The 25058-nt window shown below is 41.6% G+C and overlaps 2 protein-coding genes across 4 annotated transcripts; one reads left to right on the forward strand and one right to left on the reverse strand.

The window, feature by feature from the left end:
• Nucleotides 1-1333: 1333 nt before the first annotated feature.
• On the reverse strand, nucleotides 1334-24880 carry tfb1m (transcription factor B1, mitochondrial). Its single transcript, XM_067479489.1, has 8 exons — nucleotides 24803-24880; nucleotides 23778-23924; nucleotides 23096-23247; nucleotides 22772-22880; nucleotides 22525-22676; nucleotides 22216-22335; nucleotides 3342-3469; nucleotides 1334-2398 (listed from the first exon to the last, which is right to left on the reverse strand). Exons 2-8 carry the CDS (start codon nucleotides 23908-23910, stop codon nucleotides 2131-2133), a joined length of 1062 nt encoding a protein of 353 aa, XP_067335590.1. The 5' UTR covers nucleotides 23911-23924; nucleotides 24803-24880; the 3' UTR covers nucleotides 1334-2130.
• Nucleotides 10315-12470, forward strand: cldn20 (claudin 20). 3 transcript variants are annotated; one of them, XM_067479491.1, is made up of 2 exons: nucleotides 10315-10575; nucleotides 11208-12470. In XM_067479491.1, exon 2 carries the CDS (start codon nucleotides 11390-11392, stop codon nucleotides 12116-12118), a length of 729 nt encoding a protein of 242 aa, XP_067335592.1. In that variant the 5' UTR covers nucleotides 10315-10575; nucleotides 11208-11389; the 3' UTR covers nucleotides 12119-12470. The 3 variants fall into 3 exon arrangements, with proteins under 3 accessions (XP_067335592.1, XP_067335594.1, XP_067335593.1); XM_067479493.1 differs by having other exon boundaries at nucleotides 11213-12470; XM_067479492.1 differs by lacking the exon at nucleotides 10315-10575 and adding an exon at nucleotides 10582-10753.
• Nucleotides 24881-25058: the final 178 nt, after the last annotated feature.

Below are 25058 nucleotides of genomic sequence, written 5' to 3' on the forward strand. Positions count from 1 at the left end.
GGGGTGATTAGGTTTTTAAGAAGGGGCTTAGAATCTTTATTGTTGTCACGGAGCCCATATACATACTGCGCGCATACACATTGAAATTCTTTCTCTGCATTTGACCCGTTGGGGAAGCAGTGGGCAGCCAACGGCCATTAAGCTACCAGGCCGGTGGCAGGGTCAAATCCCAGCCTATCCAACCAAGTGTGTCCCTGAGCGAGACACTCTCAGCTAGCACCCCGGGGGCCGCCCAATGCTCCCCCCAGGGGGGCGGGTCAAATGCAGAGACAAGATTCCAGTGTAAGTTCACCTAAGAAAATGTTTACGGTTAAAGATTGATACTGGATACTTTGACCACTTGTACTTAAGGCTGCTTTAACTTTAGCGTCCTTTTCTAATCAGGGCATTTTAAAAAATTATTTTATAAAAAGGTAGTAGCTTTTACTTAAAATTGTTTTTATACATCTTCCAACAATCCTAGACACCGGCAGCATTACCTCAACACCGTGTACCCTAATATTCATTGGATTGTGTAGGTTCCATTACTTTTTGGGCTAACGAGTACTTCTCACCTCTCCCATTTCGAAAACACGTCAGATACCCATGTGGCAGACGATACATTCGAAAAAGTTTGAAGTGTAGTGCGTAAATCTCTTTGTTAAACGGCTCTAAAATAGATATCTCATACCTGACTTGCTGGTGTGTGACTCACCTCACTTGGCCTGCAGAGAGCTGACATGTTAAGTGGTAAATTGTAATTAAACTGTCCAAACAAGCAGAATACAGTCGTAGCCATCGCTGCACTAATCACTGCTTATTATCTTGATCAGGTGTGTTCAGACAATCGCATGTTGGAAGATACCAATTAGTTTGTTCTTTCTTTTACCCACCCTTCTCTAAAATGGTATCTTCCAACATGTGATATTCAGCAGTGGGTAGGTTGGGAAACAAGGGGCGCAGGGTGCGTTAAGGACCAGGATTGGAGACCCCTGACCCAAACCTAGGCCTCAGTAATCCCCCCCCCCCCAACCCACATGACTTAATTTCACACAGTCTAATCTCTTCTCACAACTCAAAATCTTTCAAAAATAAAAGCTAATCATAACACAAAACCCGCATCATGTATCTTCTATCTGCTCTGTAGATCCGATGAAGTCCTGATTGTGTTCGTGTGGATTAACACCCACCAATCATCAAAACGGAGAGAATTCTTCCTCTGGCAAGTCAGCCCTAGCCTACCATCTGCCACGCTGGCAGGAAACAGCTCTGCCATGTTCTGCTGGTGATAATCTGTTCTAGACATTCAAATATCAAACATGTCACAGCACTTTTGTTGATATAAAACCTGAAATCATAACACCAGCGTGAGATTTATTTAGACTATGTCAGATATGCATTATTCTACATATGAAATGTAACAAATGTTTATGACATCTGCCCCTTCATTAATACCATACAAATTTCCAATTTAATTTAAAGTCACTAGTTGAACATGTAATATTTCATCTGGCAGTTGTGCAGCCAAAAGTTTTTAGTTCTGACTGTTTACACATATACAGTAGAAGGCAGACATACAAAATTACATAATCTTACTCAAATATCAACATATAAAAAGACACATTTTCTTTGAGCTGACAGATTCCTACCATTGTCCTCCTCCCTTTAAGTTCTGTTTCTTTCCTGCACATAGTACAAAACAAATATGGCGCTGCCATGTTATTCCCATTCCTTAAATCACCCTGAAAACAGAGACATTTCTTTCAGGTCCCAGAGGACAAGCTGTTATATGAATTGCATCTGAAGTAAGAAGTGGGACAAAGAGCAACCCTTAAAGAGCTGTTCTAGGTAACTAAGACATGTTATTGTCAGAAAAACATAGGACTCTGCTCTGAGTTGTTCCATCCCAGAACAGGGTTTTGGAGTTGCTCCACAATGTCCAGGCTCTTTACATGCCTTATGGTTTTCGTTTCTGTCCCAGGATTTCATGTATCCCAAGCTACCTATTGCTCCCAGGGTGCAGGGAAAAACGTTTTAAAAGATGAAAAATGCATGTGTATGCCAGGTGGAAATGTCAAGGCTAAGAGCTGTCTGTTGTCTCCCTGTGCTGACAGAGGCTATTAGTTATCTCCTCTTGGTTTCTTTCTTTTTTCAGCACGGTTGTTCAGGACTTGGTGGCATGCCGGTTGCTGTGTCCATTGGTGCATTTCTTTTCCTGGCGAGTTGCTTCACTCCGAGTTCCTCTCTAAACTCGTAGCTAAGGAGACTGGGTTCATGGGTGCAGAGATGAGCGTAGGCATCAACTAAAGCTCTGATATGGGGTATGGTCAGCTCTGCAGGCCGTAGAGTGGGGTCCACATCAGCCTTCTGCATCATCTCCTGTGTCAGCTCAATACGGCACGCCTCAGGGAACAACTTTCTGAGGAAGCAAATATAGAAAAGTGAAGGCGTGATAGCACAGATTTCCATATTCAGGTCATTTTAATATCTTAATGATCATGCAAGTTTAATGGCATTATAAAGTTCAAACAAAAAGAAATTATCCTTCAGCAATTATTTCAAATCTGTGCAGTTAATTGAAATCACACAAAGGGCGGGGACTGCTCATGAATTGTTAATTTGTTCCACTGCCATGCTATGCAGTTACTGAGAACTGAAAAAAATCATGGAGACACAAAAATCTTCAACAAAAAGGCAGCTACAATTTAAATTTCCGATTTTCATTTATTTTGCTGGATCTCACCCTAAAAAGCTCTCCAGAAATTCAATAAAGTGATGTTGCCATTTGTTTTTAAAGACTGTGCCTAAGATCCTCTATGTTCCTGCTCTGCAGGTGAGTGAGCAATAGCCAATTCCACACACTTCGCTGTACAGATGCTTTTTATGCGCTTCAGCGCTGGTGCCTCCTCTTCAATTTGGTACAGTCTATCCACAGCAGTTACATAAAATACGCTGCCTCGTCTTCCTATGCCACCTCAGTGACTCATAATAGCTGCTCTCTTTCAAGCAGCAGTGTTCTTTTGTTATCCAGGCCTACATACACTTCTCTAACAGGCATGGGGGCGATGGGCAGCATGCACATGTGTGGGTGTGAGGGTTAGTTGCTTGTGGTATTCATCTGAGCTCTGAGGGTGCTCTGCTGTTTTAGAGCCTGGAAAGTTGTCTTGATTTGTCACAGTGGCACGCTCAAAAAAGGACAAGCAAATCAGGAACCATTCTAATTAATGATGACATAAAGACGCTGCTGTCAGAAAACAGAATAAAAAATTTATAAGAGAGAATGATAGATGAGCATAAGACAAGATTAAAAACTAAAAAGGGGAGAGGAAAAGGGGAAATACGTCAACTTTAATAGTGCTTACTCTATTCCTCTATGGCAGTGCTTCCTGCGGAATTGGAATATGTTCCTGACGACTTTTTCCACCAGCTTAAACGGATGCTGGATCTGGGGCTGAACCAGAGGGGTGAAGTGAACTACTCCCACATCCACCTACACTCTCACACACACACACACACACACACACACACAAATACATACACACACAGAGCAAGAAAAAAACAGCCAGGACAGGGTTAGCACAGACCTCAAACCTCTACTGCAATGAGAATCCTCATGGGAATGAAGGGAAAAGTGGCAAGGAAGACCAGGCAGGTGTGAGGAGAAAAAGAGAGTGCAGAAATGCTGGAGAGACAGACCGTATGACAAATAGCAGAAGAGATACAAAGCTGGAAAGAGAGAGAACGAGAGAGAAAGAAAGGTTGAGGACACACTGGGATAAAAGAAAAGAGGGAAGGCAGAAAATAAGATGACGCAGCATGGCTGGCTGGCTAGCCAATTCCAGTTGCCACAGTAACACCTGTGCGATGGACCATAGAAACTGAGCCTCTCTCTTTCTTTCCTGCCTCTCTTCCTGCCACTGCACCAGCACTGAGTTTTTTAGTACCTACAACCTGACTCACTGTAGCACTCTTCACTCTACTGTCTGTCTCTATGCAGCTCTACCATTTTCACTGATGGTGACACCAAAGGAGCATAAACATATGTGGATGGTACGTCGGGCAGCCAGAGCCCACATCCCTTTTTTATAGGCGATTGCAGTGGTCAGAGGTACAATGACTAACTTGCTTTCAGCTCCTTCAGGAAAAAAATCATTAAAGAAAGTAATGGAAAAACTACACGGCTACAACCCTGTCATTGTAATGTAGCTTTGTAAAGGTCACCTCAGCAGAAATTGTCTTCACAGGTGTCTCCTTAACTTTACTGTCTGGAGTGATGAATTTAAGGTGCCCTAATACTGTTCCAAATGTATTACTAATTATATAAAGCAATAATGTTTGCTTTATAAATGTAAATGTACTACTAATCTTTGGAAGGGCAGAGAATGGACATGTCAACCCTTCATCCATTACAATCAGTTGAGCCATTCCAGCTGTATATAATCCTTACTTACCTAGAAGTTTATTTATTTCAACTATTAATTTCTTTAACTACTCGTTTATCTGATTTATTTTGTATACGGCTAAATCTAACTTAGTTCCTTTCTGTTGCATTCCTCTCTGTACTGGTATCCCCGGCTTCAGAGTTATATTTTTCTAATGTGCAGTTGCTGGCTCCACCAACCAAGTTTTTGTCTGTTGCTCTTCTTTTCTTTTCTCTCTTCACTTTCCACTCACCCCAACCAGTCGAGGCAGATGGCCGCTCACCCAGAGTCGGGTTCTATCAGAGTTTCTACCTTTAAAGAGGGAGTCTTTGCTCTCCACTGTCACATTAGTGCTTGCTCAAGGTGCATGCTGGGATTTTCTTATAAATCTCTTAAATTTAGTATGTATAGTGCCTTAAGATGGTTTCTATTGTAAATTGTCACTACACAAATTAAGCTAACTCAACTAAGTTCTTAAACTCTTGTCTTCTTATAGCTTACTATTTGAACTGTCTAGTCATGACTTTCAGGTTTCTAGTGCTGCCGTATATCCATTACGTAAACCCAACTATGTTACGTACTAGATGCTCCAGCTCACTTGCTAGTTTCTCTTTCTCAAAACACTGTGTTCAATATTGCACTTGACTCAGTAATCTGACTTTTACAGTTTTTTAAATTAGTTGACCTACTCTATAATAATTCCATCTAACACCCTGGCCCTTTTTGGGAATCACTGAACTACAATAGAGCGCTGGTGGACTGCAGAGACCTTGGCTCCAGTGCTCCACTAGCTCCTGATCCTTTCTATGTCAGCTCTAAGCTGACATGACACACTGTTGAAGTAATCATGGCAGATTCAGCAGAGCCTAGCTCTCTCGCTCCCAGATTACTTTTGCTTTAACTTCTAGGCACATTCAGCCCTTCTCTTCTTACTCTATTGCTTGTTCTCTCATAAAGGATCATCTACTCTCATCATCTTCTGAACCCCATGATAAAATCAAAAGAAACACTATATATTAAAATAATATCTCTGAATCTCTGGATTTGTGAAGCTGCAGCGTAAAAAGAGGTGATTTTCTTTTTGAAATGATGTTCAATCCTGCAAGTTATAGCTCAAGGGGTTACAGAGCAAGAGTGAAATACCACTGTGTGTGGACTAATCGTACAGTCAGACAGTGGGCAGCAGAGCAGAGCAGAGCAGAGCAGCTCCTTGTTTGTCTTTCCATAGTTGGTAATAGTGGTCCTTCTGAAGTGAGGGAGCCCTGAGAGGCACTGTACTCTTACTGGATGAGCGGACTGACGATGGGACTCAGAGGGGAAAAAGCAGCAGCAGCATTAGTCGTAATGACAATATATTTCATTGTCCTTAAGTGCTTTTTGACTTTGAGTGCTTTTCAAAATACTAAAAACACCCATAATATACTGAGAGAAACACATCTGTATTGCAAATAATTTGAGATTTTAAATATTTACAAGTCAAGGCAAACATGCAAAAAACACATACCTGCAGCTATGCAGGTATGCATCCTGTCTTAGTCAAGCTCACACATAGACATAATATGAGGAATATATAGTTTAACTCAAAAGCCCTCCCATTGAGGCTACATGCCCAGCGGAGCTCCTTTTGCATCCTTGAGGTTTGTATTCCTGGATTGTGTGACTCACTCTCATTCACAGCTGCCTTTTACTTTTTCTAGGCTAGGGGCTGGCGTTGATAATTTGGGGGTGGAAAATTAGAGTGGTCCAAAAGGCGCACAAAAGATTTCTAATGAGCTGTTTAGATTCTCCTTTTCTGTGAACAACTGAAGTGGTGTTCAGGAGCAATTGTAAAGCACAGCATTATCTCTTATCAGATCTATCGATCCCGATGTAGCCTGGAGGTGCCCGGCTGCTGCTGAGCCTACTGCCGCAGTAGTGTTTAATGGGACGGCAGTGGTGAAGACTGTTTTTCTCATCAGCCCTGTAGGCTATGCACCATAATGGCACAGGGAAAACTTCTGGGTTCACCATTAGATTGGTCAACAGGGAGGAAGGACTTAAAGCTGTAAGTGCATCTACTGTGCACTCACATCTAACAGAAGCTATGGCTGCATTATTTAGTTTCGAACAGTGGCAGAAATGTCTCCACGTCACATCAGCATATAAAGATTTTGTATTTGGATCTGAAAACTGCTTTTATCAGTGATTTGATGATGCAAGATAAGACCACCATCTGTTAGGAAGAAGCAATACAAAGGGAATGCCTTTAATTTCACTCTCTGCTGCAATAATTAGGCCATTTATATTCAGCGCTTCGTGATTTAAGAGAGGAGCAAAAGAAAACGTCGATACTAGAACTATACATGCAGAAGCATTTCAGAGATCAGCTTGTCCATGTTACTTTGCTGTTATGATTTATGTATGGCCTTGCTGCACGGCTTTACTAGGTAACAATGCTGTAATATATCCCACTCCTTGTCGTTAATCCTTCCCCTGATAACCTCAACATGCAAGTAAAAGTCCATTTTAAATCACACGTTGTCACCTGGGTGCTCCTCTGGGGTGCTATGAACATAGTTTCACACCCCCTGCCCTCCCTCCAAACGCCCTAAAACATTTTGCATTTGCTTGGGGAGATCCTGATCAGGTGTAGCAGTCAGACTTATCAGCCCTATCTGACAAGATTAATATCTCTGCCCGAGTCTGACTCCTATCCCTCACCCCCCTGCCCTTTTCTTTAGAGGAGACAGAAGGAATCATACACACAAAGCATACAGAGACCGCACATGCTCAAATGGTAATCATTCCTCGTAGACTTGAGCAAACCGTGGTATTTAGCAGTGAAAACAAGTGAATCATTACCACTAATTTGGACTAAATTAGATTGTTATGTAAGGATCTATACTCAAGCTCATGAAAATTCCTCTTGCTCTGATTCTTTCAATCCAGCTAATGTGATCAGAGTTTCTGAACAAAGACTTCAAACATTTACATAGACTTTGAACCTGCCTCTCCCCCTAAAATGGTATACTAAATCAAATCTGACAAACCTATACCTGCATTATACTACTACTGTATCAGTGAAGCATTTAAAAATCAACTCATACAATTCTGTTCACATTGAGAGTATTTCTGACCCGCTCTTACACAAATACAAATTTCTATTTATAAGCATTTTACATTAAATGTGTGCCTTATCATATTTTATGTGTTGGGGCTTCCCAAAGCTGTTGTTCTTTAGCTCCCCTCTCTGTGCTTCCACATCTGATGCGTCTTTCTTGGTAAGTCCTTGCCCAGTGCCATGTGAGCAGTAATTTGTCATGTCCCTCTAAGCGTAACCAAGACGAGATGGAGGGGGGCCCTTGGGCAACATCCACTGAGCTACCTGAACCACCAACACTTGCGCTTACATAATGGCAGGTTCTGAGAAAGAGCAAGGAGTCAGAAGGAAGCTATATTCAGCCAGGGAATACGAGAGAGAAAAGCTCACAGAGATCCTGCAACCAAAGGGGTAGAACTGTATTAATCATGACAATACCTTAAAAAAAGACAACCTCAATCACATCAGAGGAGGGAGACAGCCTCTCAGAGAGGAGAAGGCACCACTTAAAGCCACTGAATACACTAGGCTGATGTTGCTTGAAGGGTTTGGGAAGGAAGGGCTTTGGTTTCCTGAGCTTGTAGCCCAGCATACCTACTATGAAACAGATCAGCTCCCTAGGAAAACTTTTTTCGTCATACACATGCTTGAACTTTATCCTGAGCAAATGAAGACAATATCAGGAAAATGAAGACAATATTAAGAAAACGGTAAGTCACTCCCAATGGAGCAGACACAAGAGACTTTTTGAATGAGGTCAATGCAATTCACTTTGCAACATTTCACAAATAATGTTGGAAGCAGGTTAACACATTTTATGTATAGTGAAACTGGATCTGGACCTGCCCCACAACAGGACTGCCATCACAGGGAAATCATGGCCATTACACAACTCCTTGCATCTCCAGTGCGAACAAACCATCTCTGCAAGACGATGGACATGAAAACCAATTACGCAAAGGAGGACACAAGAGAGAAAAATGCAAATTAAACAATAAAAGCCCCTCATGTGGGTAAAAAGGAAAAGGGGAGCATGGCTGGTCCAGCCCTGCCTCAGAGCGGCTCAGCAGAAAGGCTAGGAGCTCTGTCGTGAAGTGATAAAATAGAGGGAGTTTAGCTTACAGTAGCCCGCAATAACTTTACACATCACAGCAACACACATCGGGACTCACCGGGCATATGATAACTGCATTTTGCTTTTTTTGACGACCACATTTTTATCTCTTTTTATCCATTTCTTCTATCATCTATTTTTATATTTATCTTGCCTCCCACAGTACAACACCCGCTTTAGCCTTTAGGAACTCATTGCTTGGAAAGGAGAAAGGTCACACATGCCACAATGTAGTGAGTTTCAAAAAATTATCTTTCTGTTTAAGGACCTGAATCCAATATGATGTATACCATCTTTGCATGCTGGCAAGATTCTCATTTTGAGAAAAAAGGTCTCTTAAGGGTAGTTCACAGGCAGACCAGTGGGGGGCTGGATAGAGGACTAGGCTATTATAAACAGATCAATAGCTAAACAAAGGATTTGCTACCAACCTGCTTGTATCCAAATAATTTCACACAGCTGGGTGTTATTTCTAATTTGCCCATGCAGCAAAATAACAGCAACACTCATCTGTGTTTCCAAGGTTATCAGGTCTGTTAGTCTAATTTTCTCCTTGCTCTCATTTTGTCCCCTTTGTCATTCATGAATCAAGGCCGGCCTAGCCACTCCCTCCCTGGTTGTATGTCCTCTACAAGAACAGAGACGTAAGACAGGCAAAGACAAGATAACAGCTGTAAGTTTTAGACTCCTGCTAATGACCCAGGGTCAGTTTTTTCATGGTGGAATACATGTGCGCCTCTGGTGTGTGGAACAACACATAAATAAAGCAGCTCATCTGGTTGGAATGATAGCAGATTTTCTCCTTCTGTCTTAATTAGATTACCCTTCCCGATTGTATACTGGGGCTGTTTGTAAATCTTATCTAGACTTTGCACCTTGGTTTTCTCATCTTTTAACATCAGCAGTATTGCATAGTGTTGCGTTAGCAACACAAAAAGGGGGTGCATCCAGTTAGTTTTTCATTAGTTTACACTGCACAGAAAAAAAAAAAAAAAAGTTATTTCATCCTGAATAATATCTGAAAAGTAAAATTTCTCTACAAGCTGGCAGCAAAACACCATGAACAGGTGAAAAAGCTTGGATAAGCTTTTGATTATTGCTTTAATTTAATCAATTTGACTAAATCTTAGATTTTTTTTTTTCATACAAAAAGTAATGTCAGGGCAAGTAGGGTTTTAGTAATATAATAATAGAAATGAATGAATTAAAATAGCAAAATTTGGCATTTCCACCTTTTGAAATAATGTGAAACCAACTGGGATTTAGTTTGATAATGGAGCCTAATTCAGATATTTCTGAGGGATAAGGATAAGTTACAGTGAATTAGACGTTCGTAAAAATGTTAAGTCCTGTTAAATTTGTATGAATATATTAAATTTGGGGTCTATCTGTTTAGAAATAGAAATGAGTCTTTCTCAAAAAGTGTATTTTGATGTGACACCTAGCTACTTTGGCTCGTCCACAAAGTTATTGTTTTGCCGAGTGATTATTATCCGCTGTAATAGAATTTGATTTTATGAGGTAAATCCTGTTATATTGTCTGCTAACAACAAGACAAGTCACAACAAGTAATTCAATGTAACACGCAATTCATTATAAGTGCAAACTATAGTAGCGACTCAAACGATGCGGGTGATATACGTTGATGTTAGCCGTGTTTGAACTTGGTTGGGAGGCAGATTGTGCTTGCGCTGCTCTCTCTCTCACACACACACCCACACCCACACACACACACACACCGGTTATACATAAGGCTATAGTGAGGGAGAGAGAGACAGAGCTACGCTTTCTTTTTCTCCGGCTCTGGCTCCGGCCGTGTCTTTGAGGTCTGTAACGTTAGAGCCGGAATGTCTCCTCGTACACTGCTGTTAAGGGAATGGACGGCATGAATGGATCCGTGGTCCGACTGTCTTTCAGTGTGTCACTGTGTGTTTACAGGAACCACTGCGAACAGCGTGACGCGTCAGCTCTGCACCAGCGGGGTAAGAGATTATTTCAATATCGCGTCTTCTCACTGAACCACAAAACAACGGAAAAAATAATAAGACCGAGCTTTGAAAGGATTAATTCAACGCTGGAAAGAGCCATTTACTTTAACGAGATAGACCACCGACAAGAAAGTCCGACAAAATAATAAGAAAAAGAACTGCACATTCACAGGTTTGATTTCAGCGGCTGTCTAAATTATAACCACTTTTTTTTTTTTTTTGCCTAAATACAATGATACACAGGCTGTTAAAATGTAGCTTCAGTTTATTAGGTGACCAGCGCAAAAATCAAAGTGGGAAATATTGGAGTGGGGTGAGGGCACTGCAGCTCACATAGCTCCTGAGCATTGCACATATCACAAACTCATTTTACTCTCCAATAACATCTCTATGGAGCTCTGTTTAAGAATAAGGAGAACGCAGCTCACAGATAATGCACACATGCACAACCACCACCAGTGTTTTGCTTACCTATATTCGCCTGAGCTAGCTCTTAACGCTCGTGCTTCACCCTGTCCCTTTGTTTTCAGACAGAAAAGTCTGTGGTTGTGAGGTTACCGAAGGGAGAAAGGAGGAGGGAGCAGACCCACTCACTTCTAAATCTCATTTCTGTCTCTTTCATCCAGTCCAGTTGTGGTGCAGCTGAAGAGCTGAAGAACCGAGGTTTTGACTGGCAGCTGGTACACCACAAAAGGAGGAAAGAGGGGCGGCTGGGCAGCAGGGTCGACAAGCCTGCCTGGCTCTGGGTGAATGCTGCCAGGTGAGGACAAGGGCTGAGGTGGCAGAATCATCGACTTTAAACAGGAGCATGGCATCCACGGGCATGCAGATATTTGGATTTGTCCTAGCCCTGCTGGGCATCATGGGTGCAATGGTGGCAACTCTGCTGCCAAACTGGAAGGTCAGTGCAGACGTGGGTTCCAACATCATTACAGCAATCTCACAGATGCAGGGACTGTGGATGGACTGCACATGGTACAGCACAGGCATGTTCAGCTGCACACTCAAGTATTCAGTGCTTTCACTACCTGCGTACTTGCAGACTGCTCGCACCACCATGGTGTTGTGCTGCGTACTCGCTGCCATGGGCCTCTGTCTTGCATCCCTGGGACTAAAATGCACGCGCTGGGGAGGTGGACGACGCTCAAAGCGGCACGCATCAATAGCCAGTGGTGGCTGCTTTGTCGCCGCAGGCTTTCTGTGTCTGGTGCCTGCTTCCTGGTTTACCAATGAGGTCATCACTAACTTTCTGGACTCCAGTGTGCCCGAAAGCAATAAGTTTGAGCCTGGGGGTGCTGTATACGTGGCCTTTGTTTCGGCAGGATTCCTCTTCGTTGGGGGGTCCATTTTCTGTATGTCTTGCTCTGGGAAAAGACATGGACCCCAGGACCTTGTCCTGCTCCCTCCTCCTGACAAACTGCTTCTCCAGCAGCAGCAGCAACAGCTGCTCCAGCAGCAGCAAGAGCTCCAGCACCAGTACTGCTCTCTCTCCCCACTAGACAATAAGACTGGCTACAGCCTACAGGACTATGTGTAATAAAGCAACACTGTATATGCTACAGCTAAAGGGAGACAAGCCTGAAGGGAAACCATCGCAGCTTATGCTACACACTACTGCAGGTGGGGGTGGGAGAAAAATGAAGGAGGAGGGCAACAATGTTGAATTCATTTCTCCCTACTCCTCTATCTTGCTCTTCTCCTTTTTTTTCTGTTTTGCAAGCACAAGCAGTGGAGGTATTCCCTAAGCAGCGCCTTGGAACAAGCAGCGAGAATGTGTAAGGAGCCAGGATAAGGTGCTGCAGAATGGAAGGCACTCGCTAACCAAATGCAGACATCCCTATCAGTAAATCACAGAAAGCGTTCCCTGGGGAATGGATTAAGCAAATAAGGTCGGATTCTGTGTAGATTTTTTTTTCGTTGCCAAAGGTTTGAATTGAAAGAAAAAATGCAATCATTTAGCTGCTGTTTACAATCATTTGGTAGACTCCCATTTGACAAAACTGGCAATATAATGCCGGAGAGCAGTAGGTGGAAGCCCTTTTATTGCAAGCCATTGTAGTTTTTCGTAAATTTAGCCACTAGAATGCTAGTTGGAATTGAATAATTAGTTGATTATTAAATGGTTATATTTTTGTTAGCTACTAGAATGATATTTTGCCTCTAAAGCATGCTGTGTGGAGCCTGTCTGTGTAATAATACAGTGGAATGCCTGGTAGAAGACTGAGACATAGCCACACAATGCCTGTGCCTGAAAAGCTGTAGAACCATTACCCTGCTGTAACTGTTCAAAGAGGACTGTCAGGAGTAGTAGATGTGGGCTGCTGAGCTGGATTTGAGACAGAAAATGCAGACAAACAGATGCCTGCTTCTCTCTGCAGGGGGACATTTGAGAGAGATGGAGAGAAATTGATAGAAAGAGATTCAATCCTCAGCAGAGTGGACTATCTGATATGCTGTTTTCATATTTCCACAGAAAAAAATGCCTGCTTGCCTGTAAGTACCAGCTACCCATCCCAATCCATTCCTGCACGCCCTCAGATATGCACACCCACACATGCTTGGGTGTCTTTGTGTATACAGTAAATACTCAGAAATACCGGCTTTTTGCATGTGCTTTTCACTCCTGTCATCCTTCACCACACTGCCATGGAAACAGTATTCAGCATTCAAATGTTTTTTTGTTTTTTGTTTTTGTCAGGGGGTATGTGCATGTCACTCATTGATTTGAAGTTCTTTCACCACGGCTCCATAAGCTTAATCAGAGAGTCTGCTCACATGACTTTCTCGAATCTCTTTTCTTAGCCAGTGAGATGAGGCAGCATCCCTGTTACATAGCTATGGTGTCTATACCATGCAAGCAGTCTCACAGGGATGAGCAGATGCTTAATGGTGCAGTGGTGAACGGGCAAAAACACAGCAGAAAGAGAGAAGCCTCTTGAATTAGGGTTAAATAGGTAGCCTAGGCAGCTAAAAAAGGTTTGAGTCATTCTCCATATGTGACTTGTTTTCTAAGTGCGTCAGCAGTACGCGTATGCTACCAGTCTGCACCTGCAGAAGGTCTCAGTGTCTTAAATTGCAGCCACTTGACTGTGCCACCATTCCTCTGTTCCTACTTGTCAGTCTAATCTTTTTTTACCCACTTTCTCTGTCCTGCTTGTGTCACATGTCAAATGGATATGATTGCTGACAGGAGAATGCTGATGCATGTTGAAAGCATTGCTGCCCAACACACATACACACTACTGGCACACATAAACAATACTCCCACCTACTCATGCCAGTAGCACTGTTACGCTTTAAACAGTCATGTACTGGGAGTGTGAGTTCTCTTTTCTGAGGAAACCATATCAGAGGAATATTGTTTTCCTGCCTGAAACAGGCCATGGCATGATGTATAGAAGCACAAATTCCCTCCTTCTCTCTCAAAAACATGTAGCTTCCTGGGGGAGAGCAGATGGCCAAGCCCAGCTCGCCACCTGCAGGCAGCTGCTGGCATGCCACAGGCATCTCTGTGGGCACCACTGTTGGCTCTGGCAGCCCTCTAGGGCCAGGTTTCTACCACACCCTGTCTTAGTCATCTTGCCCAGCAGACTTCAGCTGACAAAACTGGCCTCCTGACAATAACTTACTGCCCAGGCACCAATACCAATGCAATAAACAATATAAAGAATGTGCCATGTCATCAACTAATACTGACACAGTATGTGTTTTGAGAATGTGCCAAACTGTCCCATGATGACACGTTTTAATACTATCTGGAGTTCTTTCTGTTTATTTTTTTATTGTGTTGTTTGTACATGAATTATACATTAGCAGATGTTTTATGGATTTGTAATTTTTTTCTGCCAGACTAGGTCTCAAGTCAGCTAGATGCTTGTGTATAGTCCAGTGCAGATTTTGAGGGTTATTTTAAATCCTCTTTATTCTGCATTTCCTAAAGCACAGTAAGACTGCACTGGGCATGAGAGTTTCATTGGGAAAACATGCGTGGGGTAATTTCTAAAAGAACAAAAATGTGTTTGTTACAGAAATTCTGGTTCACTATAGTTCTATGACAACAGTACACAAGTATCTAAGCTTTTAAGTTGTTCGTTTCTACTGAGGAATCAGAATTCTCTCAGATTCTTTCAAGAGAAAATACAATAACATGTTCATAACGTATCTTCTTTATAAGAAGACTACTCAATGCACCTTTACTTGTGTTACTTTATTTGACAGCAGTTTGTTTCAAATGGCTGAGCGTCCCAAGCTTTCTGGGCCATTACAAATAAATAAATAAATAACACAACAGGTACTCTGGGAAAAAAAAGGCTTTCGTCTGATAGGAGTCAGCAGGGAATCAGAAGCTGGAAATTTCTTTTATGTGGCTTGACAGCTTGATCATCAGCGAGCAATTTCATTAGCTTATAAGTGGCCAGAGTGCAAAGTGACTAGGTCCTAAAAGTTTAAAGAGTTATAACTCTCCTGCATACACTGTACCAAGACACTGAATTATCATTTTGATAACTGCAGCTTATTTTTGTGGATGCTTTAGCACTTCTTACTTTGCCAGAGCATATTTGTGATGATGAACAGTTCACAAGTTCTGATACAGTTGTCTCAATGTGCTTGTATGAGTAGTTCTATTTTTTACGAATAAAACTATTTTGTGAAAACAACGAGCCTACTCTATGTCATCTGTTGTGTGCTTTTATGTGCGTTTGGCTGATAAGGATGGAAGATAGTGTTACATCTTCCTGCCAAATCTACAGATTGTTGGATGGTACAGCCTGTGCTTAGTGTAGGCAGGCAGGCTGTTCATATGCAGCACCCAGCAGTATCAGTCCAACTGAGATACACATACATAAAACATTACTATGTGCAAATGCATTTTGAAAAAAGGGATTCTTCTTTTAATACCACACCCAGTCATTCTTTTCTGAGATGGCAGCATTAAGAAATATATGAATTAAATCATAAAATTATAACAGTTCCCCAGGGATCTTTAGGGGAATGGAAGTTACCTCAGCTGTGCCATTTATTTGACACAAAGGTATGAGTTTAATGACAGCCTCTAGAGTAGTTGATATTGGGAACATAAACAGCTAATGGATGCCATTTGCCTAGTTTAGTTTAAACATTTAAATCTAATTGGTGTGGACTACAAAGGAAAGGTAACATACTGTATATTAAAAGGCTGTGCGCGAGAGACATTAATATACCTGGCAAACAGATGGCAGCTGTAATTTATGACTACCATGAATCCACACTGATAAATCAGCTAATGTATAGGCACATACAGTGATTGTTGTATAGTCCACTATGTGCTGATTAAGTAACAATAAACTGCTGAGAGGTAATGTGGAAACACTGTCCCCCTTAAACAGATTGTCCAGCAGAGAGCACTGACTGCTGAAACAACTAGCTTCTTAATTGCTCAGCTGATCAACAGAAAAATAAAATAGCAAGTACTTCCAACAATTAAGTCAAATTCTAAAAAGCAAATCTGCCAACAATTCACTGCTTCCAGCTACTTAATTGGGATTATTTGCAGATTTCCATTTGTCATATGTGATAATATGAAGATCTTTAGATTCTGGATGGTTAGAAGGAGAAGCAAAACGATGGTAGCACTTTGGTTTTAGGAAATGGGCATATTTTAACCATGTTGATAATGAAAGTAATAAAAAAGAGGTTAGACTGTAACTTATTAAATTCAGAAATTGGTCACATTTAAAGCATAAACAAGAAAATAATAATACTCTAGAAATATGTTAAATTCAGCTTTTCCTTTGTCAGAAATTCTTAAATGCTTCCACACAAACCTAACAAAAACAAGAGGCACTTCAAAATGTAAGAAAAGAGGCTACTGCAACCTCGACTTCTGCTCTGAGTTATCAAAGTGTGCACAACTTTCTGCATAACGATGTATTTAGCTTTAGCAGAGCTTGTTTCAAATCCCAGTACTGCACGGTATGTTCTTCAACTTTGATATCTGTGACATATAGACCAAGAGATTTTGAATAGAATCTGGTCTCTCTTATGGCTGACTGGAGCCTCTGCAAAACCGACTGAGCGAGAATGTGCTTTTTTAAAACAAACATGGATTATTCAAAGCTCGCTCTCTCTTATTCAACTGCCCCTTCTTGGTTACGCAACATGGGCACAGATCAAATAACTACTCTTCATGTGGGGAAACGCTAATAGGATGTGCTCCTCTGATTCAACCTGCATTCTCCAACAAAGGCTTTCACCCTGAGTTAATGCTATGACAGTGATCGTCAACTTCAGGCAAGGGTTAATCATGATTCAAAAATCACAAATTTTATTGAACCTTCCTGACCGCAAGGTAACCTTTCCAAAAATCAACCACAGGGGGGGAAAAAAAAAAGGGAGGATGTGAGAGACAATGAGCCGATGACTGCTCCCAGAAGCAGTAATGCACTCCTCCAGTGGTGCTGGCAGACACAAAGAGCGTGACACATCCGAGCGTGTTAATCACCAAAACTCCATTAACAATCACCACATTACTCAAAATGCGAGAGCCCAAATTGCTCTAGTATGTCAACATACTTAATGTCTGGCTCTGTGTTTTTGACAGCCGTTATGCTCATGAACGTTCATACTGGAGATATAATGCAGTCATCAGCACTGAGGAAGAATGACCTTCCTTTGTTGGAGCTGTTCTCCTCTGGTCCCGGTGCCCATGTGGGGCTGGGGAATAACATCAACGACCTTGGCTGCACGGTAAACTGCTGAGAAAGGCAGTAAAAGCTATAGAGATGACAAAAGGAGAGCTTGTAGAAAAACAATACACTCTGACAGTTCAAAAGAGGCGCTTTAATATTTCAGCCTTGAGCATGGTGCAGTGGCATAGCTGCAAAAACTCGGTGAGCTGGAGGTTAAGGAAGCTAATATTCAAAGGGTGTGGATACATCTGTTTAATGCAATCTTTATCTTTTAAGGAAACCCATTACTGTCCAGTGTTACAGAGTACTAAAATATAGTAATGGGAGCACAGAAATATTATGCTGAGGCAGGCAACTGTCTTGACTATTCCTGCAGCTGATGATCATGATCCCATCCTTATTTTTCGGTCCCGCACAAAATCTAATCAAAACACCAACCTAAATCCAACACCTCCAACAGCTCTGAAAGCCTGAAATGAAGTCATGAAATCACTGTGCATGAAGTTTAATTTAGAGCCTTCAAATCATCCTTCAAACCAATAGCCTTTAGGCTGATGCCTCCCATAGGGTGTGTCAGTGTATCATAGCACCACTTCTTTATTTAAAGCTGACCTTCTGTAATATTGAGCATTATTCCTTAAAATACCAGCCTATCTCTTGGCACGCTCACTAACTAAACACAGCTAAATTTGCTAAACTCAGAACCCTGACTTTGTCTGAACCCGGCACAGCGTTTTGTTAGGAGGAGCAATAGATCTCTAGAGATGTTCATAAGTCAACTTTGCCAACCTCGGCATTTTGTTTAAGGGTAAAGGAGGAGGAAGGTGGGGGAAAAGAGTATTTTTAGTTGTTCTTTACCTTGGGACTGTGATGTGTTGAGACCAAGCGTTCAGGTGTTGCTGGCACGAGTCATTGAAATAACTTTCTCCAATACTCCTGATACCATGTTTGACCCCATTTATAAGATAGGAATATGCCAAGATGAATTGCCTGTAGGAAGTGCCGCAGGAGGTGAGAAAACTATGCAGCCCATTTGACTGTTGAGCTCACAGTGAACATATCTATTAATGAGGTTGCCAATGGATTTTGGATTTGACTAACGTGGGTCAGTTTCTCCACTGAAACGGCCTCTAAATTACACAGCTTAAATTATTTTGACACACAAGCTGGAATCTTAGCTTTAGGGAAAACCAAAGTGTTACTAAACCCAAGCTTAAAACTCCAGTTCAGGTGTATATTTGAGCGAACGTTTTACTGCACAAGTCCAAACTCTGCCTGACAAGTGCCAGCCATAATGGATGTTCAATGCAGCATTAACAAATTTAATTTAGGCTCCGCTCATCTGGCCTGTGCTGTGGGTGGCCGGCTGCGTACAAGGAGAACATCTGTAGGGCTCTCCTCCTGTGAGGCTCAGTTAGTTGGTGGCTGCTGGCTGATGTAGCCATCACTCAGAGCGTCCTGATGACTGGCCTAGACAACCATCTGCTGGACATATGCCTCACTCTCCTTTAAAATCAATCTCTGTCATGAATCTATCTTCAGGTGCCTCGTACTCGTACGGAGGAAGCTTTGCTGTGTTTACTTCCTCTTTAAGCTTTTGTTTCGTTTTGTTTTCGTTACATAACCTCCCCAGTCTGACTACAATTACATTTTACTTTAATTCTCCAAAATTCAATTCCCATCTTTTCTTGCCTTTTTTGTCTTATCGCACTGCAATTTAAGTCAGTTTCCAATGTTTCCTCTCGATAGTCATCATTCAATTTTTCCTCTCACATTGTCTTTGTTTAACTCATTTTCTCTAACTATTTCAGCTCTATTATTAAGTGTTTGCATCTCCCTGGACATCATTTTTAGTCCCTACATTCCTTCCTTACCTTTTTTATTATTGTTTATTATTATGGAGCCCTGTTGAATCTCTACACAAGAGGCACCAGTTTGCCCCTGACAAAGCATGTATTGCATTGTATATTCTTTCGGTTTAAACCTTTCTGACCCGAGCAGAATCTAAATTACAAATGTGTATATTGGACAATAAATGCACTTGCTGTGCCCAGTTTATTTTCTTAAGGAGGACAGTGAATGACAGAAGCAGTTTAAGAATCAGTCAATCTGTCTATCTACGTGTGAATTAGCAGTAGGATAGTGACTAATAAGAAGAGGAAGGCAGGTGTGATCAGCAGCAGGACAGACCTAGGGCTTTCCAGGCCTGGGGGAACACCATCAAAGCAGCCATTTGCTGCTCTCAGAAACCTTCAAGGACAATCTCAGCCACTCAATGTGACACAAGAGAGATGTGGGTGAGAAGAACAAGACAGATTAAATAGCAAGGAAGAGAGCGCCTCTCCGCCCACCCCATGTCAATATGACTCCATGCAGCTGTTAATGTGAAATGGTTTCAATGTTTCTCCTTACGTTATCCTATTAGCCCGGCCAGCTCCTACATTTTAAAATCAACCTGCACTATCCCTTCCTTCTGCCTTTTATTGATGCCATTTCCTCAGCATGGTTATTTGGCAAAGGTTCAGTATTTTAATCGCTTTTTCTGTGGCTCTTTCTAGTTCGCTGTTTGATTGAACAGCATTAAACCACTTCAAATGTTTTTATACACTCCACTAATTTCCATGTGTTATATAACACCTGTTTTATTCAGTTGAGTGTGGGACAGTTGCGATTGGTGATGAGGGGGTAGAGGACATCTGAAGCCATTAAATGGTTGGTCAATGGCTTCAGATGTTTTTCAACTTATATTTTAGTTTCATTAAAATATGACAGAATTGACACAGTCAGTTTAAAAGGGGCATGAGTAGCTCACACCAAAAACAGAGAGATCAAACGTGACATGGACATGCCAAGGGCAAACAAAAAGGAAGCCAAGTCACAGTATGCTCTTCATTAACATAATCAGTGATCCACAAATTTCAGAGAGAACAAGATAATACTAACAATTATACCACTGGGCTGATTTATTGGCTATAGGTAAGAGACATAGTCATATACAGCCCTTGGAAAATACACACACACACGAGACAGAATGTGGAAGGCCAGATAAGTGGCTTCTGTCTGTTCACTGGAGCACTATTAGCAGTCTCACACCCATAGTATCAAAACCGAATTACCAATAATGGATTTATGCTATGACAATATTTTTTTATTTATCAATTTATGAATTCTATATGGACAAACCACTAGCTAGAAGTCCATATTCCTGTGTGGCACCACCTCAATCACCCCACCTCCAATCAGCTTTTGATGTTGTCCCATAAATCAGGAGGGGAGTTTTTATTGTTCATGCAGTTGTGCGTAATTGCTCTGGTGTGCACCATTAAAACAATGCTGACCCATCAAGGTTTTTATGAATATTACTACGTGACATACTAGTAAAAAAGGGCCTGAACAATGCAGAGGGTCTGAAGGCAATAACATACTCCATGTGCTGTGTGATCTTTTCATCGGACACTAGCAGCAAGAGACCTGTTCATCAAACAGCCATCATCTCTCCTAATGATATCAATTTGACCAAATGGCCATTAAAACATTTAGTGAGAATAGTTGCCCGTTTGGGCACGTGGGAGGCACCGACTCATCTGCAGTGCAGCAAAAATGCATGTATGTGTAGTATGAGTCTAGTCTCTTTATGTATGCTACTGTGACACACATGCAGATTGAAAGCACAGATGAGCATGCTGAAATCCATTAAGCTATAGTCTGATATAGACACAAAGAGAAGACATTCAAGAGGAAAAGAAAATGCAGAGAAAGGGAGCTGAGAGTGATGAAATAATAATTGAGAGCCATATTTTCTAAGAGAATGAACAATCAGCTATGGTCCCATTCACTCTGCTGCATTTTACTCCACAGTGAAGATTAAATATTTACCAACAGCTGGTCTTCTAAAGAGCTACTACATCTTCAAGGGACCAACAGTCCATCTTTGACATCCACCTAACACCTATCCTTTAATTCAGGAAAAGAAAAACATGGTTTCATTTGTACAAAGATGCAAGAGACCTCCTGAGTTGTTCAAAAGAGTTGTGAGTCAATCCCATGTACATCTCAGCGGAGCTGTCTTTTAACCAATGCTAATATTTCAAATTTGGCAGCAGCACGTTTTTATGTGGCTCCTAGTCCTACTACAAATCCTTACCAATAATTATTTCAGAAATCCTGATGATTCTCATGTCACACACACACACACACACACACACACACACACGAGTGTATGCGTTTCTTTCATCACTGACACACACACAAACACACACACACACACACACACACACACACTGTAGGCTGAAAAGTGCAAAGAGAGATGTTGGTCCTAAAAAAGAAGTAAACCCTCATTATAAGGCACAGTGTGATCGTGCCACATCTCAAATACCCACCAGGCATCATTACAACCTAAAAAGGGTCCAAAGACAGAACAGAGACAACACTGATTCAACACAGGCCTAATGAGGCCTTAAAGCAAGAGGAGCGAGGGAGGGATGAGTGGTGGTGAAATGATGAGGGACTGACAGGAGCATGGGACCAGATGAAGAGCAGAAATTAGGAGATGTGAGGACATTCCACTCATCACAGGTTATCTTAGGGTAGGAACTGTAAAATAGTAATGGGTCCATCTGCTGCTTCCCCAATACTAGTTTAGAGGACCGAAATCAACATTAAACTTTCTCATTGCCTAATTTCACTTAATGCGTCCAAAAAGTGAAAATTCAGTTTCAGTGCAAGCCCAGAAGTAATTTCCTGCATATGTAGATTTTTCAATGTGTAGGCAAACAACAGGGAAAAGGAAGAAGAGAAAGATTTCAAATGAGCAAGAGAACAGCTCATGTCAGCACAAATCAATTCAAGTCCCCCACATATTTACCCAATACCATGAAAACAGTTTGTTTGTTTTCCATTAGAACAGAATTGGATTTAACTAAAGAAGAATTGAATTAAACATTACAATTCAGCTAAGTCATATTACCTCTGGTTTGGGGACGAAGGCACGTCCAGGGATGGTGAAGCAGTTTCGGACTGTGGATAAATACTGAGCCATGATGGACAGGCGACTCCTCTGTTTGCTGCCTGTGCTGGCTGTCAACCTCTGGATAGAGAGGACAAGAAAGTAGGACCAAGTGTAATCTAGCTAGAAAAACAAACCACACACACACGCAGTGCTTGACTGGCCTAAACATCTAAGAGTAATTTATATTCATGCTTAGATTCTTGGCACCTCAACAAGACAGCACAATGCAAACAAATTTATGGAAATGTGAAAGCAGCATTCACTCACCTCTGCCACCTCTTTCTGGAAAGTAAGTGTGAGTTGCGTGCGTCCATATACAAAAGGGCCTGTTCTGTTGGCCATGTTCTCTAGCCACTTTATAATCAGAGGGGTTGAGACGCTGAATGGGAGATTCCCTATAATATGAAAGTTGGGTGGATCTGTGGAGCCACACACATATTGAGACACACTTTATTCAAAAATGTGTTTTGTCTTTCTGACCACAGTCATAGCTCTAATAATTTAATCTTTTCACCTTCCTCCCATCGCTTAGATATATGTGCTGGGAACCCCCTGTCTATTCTGTAGGTGAGTATGTCACCATGCACAATCCTCAGCCTCCCTGGTGCAGCCTCAGACAGCAGCTGTGGAATTGGATGTGATGCAACATTAAATGAGAAATATGGGCAAAATAACTGCATAGTCATCAGTTACTTTACAGGAGGCTAACAATGCTGCAGCTAAAAATGGTTTAACCGCTTTCATGCCAAAAATATGTCAGATGTCAGAGATTTATATGCTGAATAACCTACTGAATGTGATAACATTTAGCAAATTGCTATATGATTGCTTAGTTTACCTTTAGCCCAGGAATGAAGCGTGCATCTTTCTCCACCACCAGCAGATCTGCTGCACCAGCATTTAGAATGGAGCGGGTGAGACCCCCAGGACCAGGACCCACCTCACACACATGGGCCTGCCTCAAATTGCCTGACTGACGAACTATTTTGTCTGCAAATATGGAGATGGATGAACTTAGCTCCCCTCAGGTATTTCACTTACATTTTGTGTATAATCTGTGAAATATATAGTTCTTTGAATTATTTATACAATACTCTCTAAACAAAAGTCTTTATCAAAGTTGAAGTCATCTAAATTAAGATTAATAGTGCTGCAGCAATACCTGCCTCTGTGTGATGAAAATATTATGCATTAATATAACAGTCACCTTGTCCAAGGACAAGAGAGCAGATCAGTCCTGCACTGCATCACCGATAATTATATTAAGGCTCAAGCTCTGCAAAGGTGGCAAACAACTGACTCGGCTCATTTACATTAGCAGGAGATCTGCTCGACCTTTCCCACGCAGAAAAGCCTGTCGGTTTCGATGCTTCCGAACAAGACTGCGTGGAGTTGTGACATCAAGTGCGCTACAAAAAAACACACTTCTGTGTCCCCAGTGTAAACAGAGTAACAAAGAATGGCAGGTATTGGTGCATTGCAGACAGAAGAGAAAGAAAGAGTGAAGCAGAAAGACTAACCTGTGAGCTTCAAGTCCAAAAGAAAGTTCTGGGATAGCTGTTTCTCAGCTCGCAGGTTGTACAACTTTATCAGCTCACCTACAGTAGGCAATGGAGGCAGACGGAAAGATGCCAGATTCCTTGAGGCAGCCATTGTTCAGGTGAACACTGTTTTAAAAAAAACAACAACAAAAAAAAGCACACACACACACACACACACACACTCACACAGTGAGGTGAAGAACTGAATTGATCAGCTTCCTCAAAATGCAAATACAAGACCAAAATCTAGGCAGTGGGTACATGATTATGAATTTTGTAATTTCCTTTAAGAATTGTCCCTCAAACACACATGATTCAAACACACTTTGCCATTAATGTGTTGGAAAACAAATAGTATCTAGAACAAAAACGGCAATAGATCACTGTTAATCTGTTCTAAAGACTTCTTCATCTGGTCACGGTATTGATTTATGAAGTGTAAACGGTGCCGTTAAGGTTGGCAGGTCTGTGTGTTATTGGTGTCTAATATTACACCCGTGTGCACCATCTAGTGGTGTTACAACAGAAAAGTAAACGACCAACATTAGAACCTACATTTCAAGACAACTGTTCATTTGGAGGACAAGCGTGATATTTCACATTTTACCAGGAGGTTTCAGTCAGTGTAATTTAGCAGTAAGTAAATGTATTTCGTGCCGAATGGTGGCCAGTTATACACGTGTAAAACTCTCTTCAAAACACATCAACAATGTATCAACTTCCGTGACATTATCAGGGGCATATCACGCTGTATTGTAACAGGGAACAAGCTTAGTTTGAGTTCATGTTGACATTACACTGAGGTGTGACACTGACACAGGTATTAGCATTTCAAGCTCACGTTAGCTTGTAGTGCAAATGTATTTAGCAGAGTGCGCTGTGGAATGCCCTGCATTTAGCCAAAACACTGTTTCTAAAATCCGAAAGAGACTGCGAAGAAACTACAAACAACACAATGCAGACACAAAGTTTAAAATACACAAGCAGTAAACCACGTTTCTCACCGGTAGCGTTGGTTATAATCCCCCTTGCATTTCCTTACTCGTCATTGAACTGACATCTAGGTATCCAATGAGGCTGCGGGGATGGGAGCATCCACCAATCAAAGCAGGATCCGCTTTAACCTTGACTAGACAAAGTTTTGTTGATGTAATGACGAATCATGGACAGGAGATGGCGACATTTCAACAAGGTTGTAAAATGTATTCACATTTCAACCGCTAAAAAAACACTTTTGGTTGATGTGGAATCCTTTATGGC

Source organism: Channa argus, chromosome 16, assembly GCF_033026475.1.
Source record: "Channa argus isolate prfri chromosome 16, Channa argus male v1.0, whole genome shotgun sequence".
NCBI classification, from domain to species: domain Eukaryota; kingdom Metazoa; phylum Chordata; class Actinopteri; order Anabantiformes; family Channidae; genus Channa; species Channa argus.

What these genes read in the sequence shown, in the direction of transcription:
- cldn20 (XM_067479491.1), top strand. Translation starts at nt 11,390, where the DNA reads ATGGCATCCACGGGCATGCAGATATTTGGATTTGTCCTAGCCCTGCTG.
- tfb1m (XM_067479489.1), bottom strand. Translation starts at nt 23,910, where the DNA reads ATGGCTGCCTCAAGGAATCTGGCATCTTTCCGTCTGCCTCCATTGCCT. An exon ending in TTTGGACTTGAAGCTCACAG is followed by an intron (nt 23,248 to 23,777) that starts GTTAGTCTTTCT and finishes CCATATTTGCAG; the next exon opens with ACAAAATAGTTCGTCAGTCA. An exon ending in ATCTAAGCGATGGGAGGAAG is followed by an intron (nt 22,677 to 22,771) that starts GTGAAAAGATTA and finishes GTGGCTCCACAG; the next exon opens with ATCCACCCAACTTTCATATT.